This window comes from Oryzias latipes, chromosome 10, assembly GCF_002234675.1.
Source record: "Oryzias latipes chromosome 10, ASM223467v1".
Classification (NCBI taxonomy): Eukaryota; Metazoa; Chordata; class Actinopteri; order Beloniformes; family Adrianichthyidae; genus Oryzias; species Oryzias latipes.
The window spans coordinates 11,702,243-11,706,943 of record NC_019868.2 but is presented as its reverse complement, the minus strand read 5'-3'; the positions used below and the strand labels follow the sequence as shown (position 1 = coordinate 11,706,943).

Genomic DNA, 4,701 nt, shown 5'->3' with positions numbered 1-4,701 from the left:
GTATCTTTGTTGATACTTCTTAATAAATGTTGAGATTCGCAGACAAAGTGAGCATTGAATGGTTTAACTCTGAATCTTTCCATTTGACTGAATAGTGTAAATTAGAGCCGTACATGCTGGACTTTTACTGGACCATGGAAAGATTATCCTCATTATTCAAAAGTGAAAGAAAGCTCTCCCTTATCTCTAGTCCTCAGCTTGTGAAGTCATCTTTTTTCAGGCCTCAAAGTTCAAGTATTTAACCATAACTGTTTAATAACAAGAGGATTTACAGTCAGACTTGCCGTGTGAGTAGTACTGGTGTTTTTTAAAATTTCTTTTCCCTATAGTATAAACAACAACCATTAATGTATGACACTTTAAACTAAAATCGATTCCATCAAAGCCTGTACTTAACCCTTGTGCTATCCTAGGCACTTCAACATTGGGAGTTGGGTCATCTAGACCCACTAGACAGTGCTCTGAACCTTTTTTCTTCAATGATTTGTGATTTTCACTGGTGTCCATGGATTACATGAAATCTTTCCACCTTTATCCACCTTTGTCATGGTAGGAATAATACGTCAATGTAAGGGTGGGGTCATCTAAGAAAGCACAAGGGTTAAAGTCCAACTCCAATCGTGTTTTGATCTATTTTAAAAGCTTTCCCAGTTGTCTTTTAATTACAATCATGCCATTTTGGGCTAAATAAAAAAACCCAAAACACTGTTTTTTTTTACATAGAGTTCATTAATAATTTCCCTTTGAGTTGTGGACAGGATCATTGACGCAGAGTAAGCCCACCCCCATTTCCCATCATGCCTTTGTTTACACTCTCTTCCACTAGCTTACAGCCCTTCAGAACCCAAAGCTAATCTTAGTGTTGCAACAAAAACGGCGAACAATAAGGGCGTCATCCAGCCGTACAGTTTTGAGCCAGATACCAGCTCAGACCAGGAAAACAGAGACGTACACAGATCTATCTGTTTTCTAGTGGGTGCAGTGGATCAGAATAGAGCAAAATAGCTTGCTGTAGTAGCTTCCATGTCACACAAACTTTTTCCAGCATCACTTTTTTTGTCTGCTCCTGATTCACAATGATTTAAATAAGAAAACACTTAGAAATACAATTTTAAGGTAAATTTTATTTATATACGTTCTTCATTGTGAGAAAAATGCTACAAGAACGTGTTAAAAAACATTACTTTCATTGGAGTGGGTCTTTCAGCAGGTGCAGCCCCCCATTACAGAAACCTGGGCGGCGCTAGGACCGTGGGAAGGAGCTCATGACGGGGAGAAAACGCTTCTTTTCAGTCCCGGTGCTGCATTTACGGTCCTGCGCCTGACCTGAGCAGCTCACCGAGGAAACTTCAAGTGCTCCTCTCATTTATGCAGCCTGTAAACGTGCAGGCAAACGGGTCCCTCTGTGGAGAAACAAGGGGAGAAAAGTGCATGTGTCTGGAGATGATGAGGGGAATCTGGAGAAATGATCCTGCAGGACTCAAATGATGCGGAGGACAACTTGACTGGGATGTAAACAAGGACAACAATCTCTAAACAACATGTAAGGTGTTCAGTTTTCAGGTTTAGAGGAGACAAATGAACATGTTCTGGTTAGAATTTTGGTTCAAACGAAGGAAAACATTTTATCCACAACCCAAGAATAACCATAAAAAACTCGAATGAGGATGCATTTTATGCAGAAATGCAGGTTATTATTGAAAGGAACTTTTTTGGTTATTGTTGCCAGTTTTGTAAATTGAACAAAATATTTGAGTTTGTCATTAAAATCTGAGCAAATAATCTTCTTTTTACTTCTCTGCATGGAAAAAAATCAATAATGCCCTTATGAATTTTTTCATTTGAAAGATTAATGTTACCACAGTCATATAAAAACTTTGGGAAACTTACTTTATTACATTTTCTTCCTGGCTCTTCTATTTAACACATTTATAAATAAGTCAGAGTCCTTTTTATTGATGTTGGAAAGCGAACAGTGAAGCTCATTTTGAATCCTGTTTTTTAATAGACAGTTGGCATAAAAACAAAAAAATGCATCAAAGATCTAAAATATTTCATTATTATTGCTAATTAGATATAAATGATATAAAATGTTGTTTTTGACCCCCCGATTTCTGTCAAACACAGAAATGAAGCTCTTTTCTTTTCTTTTCTTTTCTTTTCTTTTCTTTTCTTTTCTTTTCTTTTCTTTTCTGTAACACTGTCTACTCATAGGTGTTTGAACAGGCCACACCTTGTGTTTTAATAGTTAGAAACTGTGCTTTGTGTTTTGCCTCAACTTGCTGGCTTTTGGTATTCTTACACACCTGCTGTAGTCGTGCCATCAGAGCCCAGGGACCCACGCTTTATAGAGTGGATCAAATGTCTCATTGTTACTGCTAATCTGCTCTGAAAAGCCTCATATGTGAGGATATACATCTCTTTATTTTTTTCTTTAGTTCACTCAAACGATTGTTTGCCTCCTTAAAGCTGAAAGAAAATGCGGGAACAGAAGTTCTTTTGTTATGAAGCTACAGCAGATAAAGTTCAGTTCTGCGCTGCAGTATTAAAAGTTTGTAAGCAGCCCAATCTCTCTCAGGCACAGGATTTACAATCAGCAGTAAAAGATTTATGAGGGATTATAATGTATGTGCTGTGGGGCTGCCTGTTTGGGAAGGCTTTGCCCAATTGTCTGCTTAGAACATGGAGCCATTTTCCTCATCTCTGTGATTTTTTTTCCAGAGTTTCCGTGATGATGATGCCTCGTAAGATCTCCCTCCTAACTCACCTGCTCCTGCTTTTCCAGCATCTTTTACCTCTCACCCTTTCCCTCCTTCATCCTCCCCACCATCCACCCATCCACGTCCCCGCGCTGGTCCATCACACGCCAAAGCCTCTCACCCGCTCCAGCTTCAGCGCCCACACTCAGCTGGACTTCAACACTCACTGCAACTCCAGCTGTTTCCACAGAGGAGAGCAGGACGACTGGCGGAAGCAGCTGACGGAGAAGCTGGCCTTTGAGACGCTGTACGCAGACGGCTCCCGTACCCTCACCACGGTGGACGTGGAGGGTGACGATCACGACTTGGAGGAAGATGCTGGCTTCACGCCAAACATGCTATCTTGGAGGGGTTCGGCTGTAAAGCTCAGACACAGACGCATAAGGCGGCAGATCTACGGAGCAGACGGACGATTTAACATCAGAGGAGACAACTTCCTGTTGGATTATCCTTTCTCCACGGCGGTGCGCATCTCCACTGGCTGCACCGGTGTGCTGGTGTCTCAGCAGCACGTCCTAACCGCTGCCCACTGTGTGCATGATGGGAAAGATTATGTTAAAGGCGCACAAAGGCTCAGAGTGGGCTTCCTGATTCCCCCATCTATCAACAGCACTCAAGCTGACTTAAATTTGGCAGTAAAGCCTCTGGTTCGCTGGGTGCGGGTGAGACGTACACGTGTGCCAAAGGGCTGGATTCAGGGCCCTCAAGAGGTGAGCATGGACTTTGATTATGCGCTGCTGGAGCTGCGATGGCCTCACCGACGTCCCTTCATGCGCCTCTCAGTGGCTCCTTCCTTAGATGATCTGGCAGGGAACCGCATTCACTTCTCTGGCTTTGACAGCGACAGGCCTGGTGAGCTGGTGTACAGATTTTGTGCAGTGGAAGAAGAGTCCAGCGACTTGATATATCAGCACTGCGACGCCCGCCCCGGAGCCAGTGGCTCTGGAGTTTACGGACGTGTGTGGGACAACAGCTTGGAGCGCTGGGAAAGGAAAGTTATTGGCATTTTTTCTGGCCACCAGTGGCTGGAGATAGATGGAGAAAACAGGGATTACAATGTGGCGGTGCGCATCACCCCGCTAAAGTTTGCCCAGATCTGCTACTGGCTGCATGGAAACAGGGTAGACTGTAGCCACGACTAGAAGGGTGTATAAAATACAAGAAAGCACAAAGTCACTTAGAGAACAGGGGAAATGTCCCAATCTCTCTGGGTTGAATCCAAACAGAGCTCTTGTCTGCACCAGTTAAACAGATGTTCTTCCCTTCTGTGATGACTTTTACTCTCTATAATGCACCTTTTAATGACTCTCCCTGTGAGATCATCTAAATGACATCTTTTACTCACATTCAGCTTTAAAACACTCGCTACATTTTCACAGTTGTAGTCAAACTTTTACATGTTTTCTTCTTTTTTATGTCAAGACTTTTAGATTATGGTCCTCTGTGAGTTACTGTAATCTACTGAAAACACGCTCATCTTTTTTCTTCTCTTTTCAAGGAATCATTTGGTATTTTTAAGGGTTTTCAATGATAATCAACTGCTTCTCTACAGAACTGATCTAATTGTAGTTTATGAACATCTTTTAACATTGAGATTTTGGTCTAAAATGTGCTATTCTCATGGTGGATTGGGGAAAAATACTTGTTATTTTATTTTGATAAGAAAATCTTTGATATATTTTAATAAACAGATTTATGTGTTTGTGCTGAGCCTTTTATTTTTATTTTTGGAGGAGTTCTACTGTCACCTTGTGGTTTAGACAAATACTGCAGCTCTACGTATGTGTTGCCAGGTAAACGAGAAGAAAATATTACATTTCAACTCTGCGACAAACAAATGCTACTAGACACGTTTAAAAAGCACTAGAACACAAAAATTCCAAATTCTACACATTTTTGCTCCAGCGTCAAAAAAGTGTAGTCGCCAGTGGCTGCAGGTGTG

The 4,701-nt window shown here is 41.7% G+C and overlaps 1 protein-coding gene across 1 annotated transcript; it reads left to right on the top strand.

The window, feature by feature from the left end:
* Window positions 1-1,288: 1,288 nt before the first annotated feature.
* Window positions 1,289-4,466, top strand: LOC101170278 (serine protease 23). The gene is made up of 2 exons (XM_004073207.4): window positions 1,289-1,543; window positions 2,722-4,466. Exon 2 carries the CDS (start codon window positions 2,732-2,734, stop codon window positions 3,899-3,901), a length of 1,170 nt encoding a protein of 389 aa, XP_004073255.1. The 5' UTR covers window positions 1,289-1,543; window positions 2,722-2,731; the 3' UTR covers window positions 3,902-4,466.
* The last annotated feature ends 235 nt before the right edge of the window (window positions 4,467-4,701 follow it).

Bases quoted from the DNA above. Each gene is read 5' to 3' on its own strand.
- LOC101170278 (XM_004073207.4), top strand. From the start codon at position 2,732: ATGATGATGCCTCGTAAGATCTCCCTCCTAACTCACCTGCTCCTGCTT.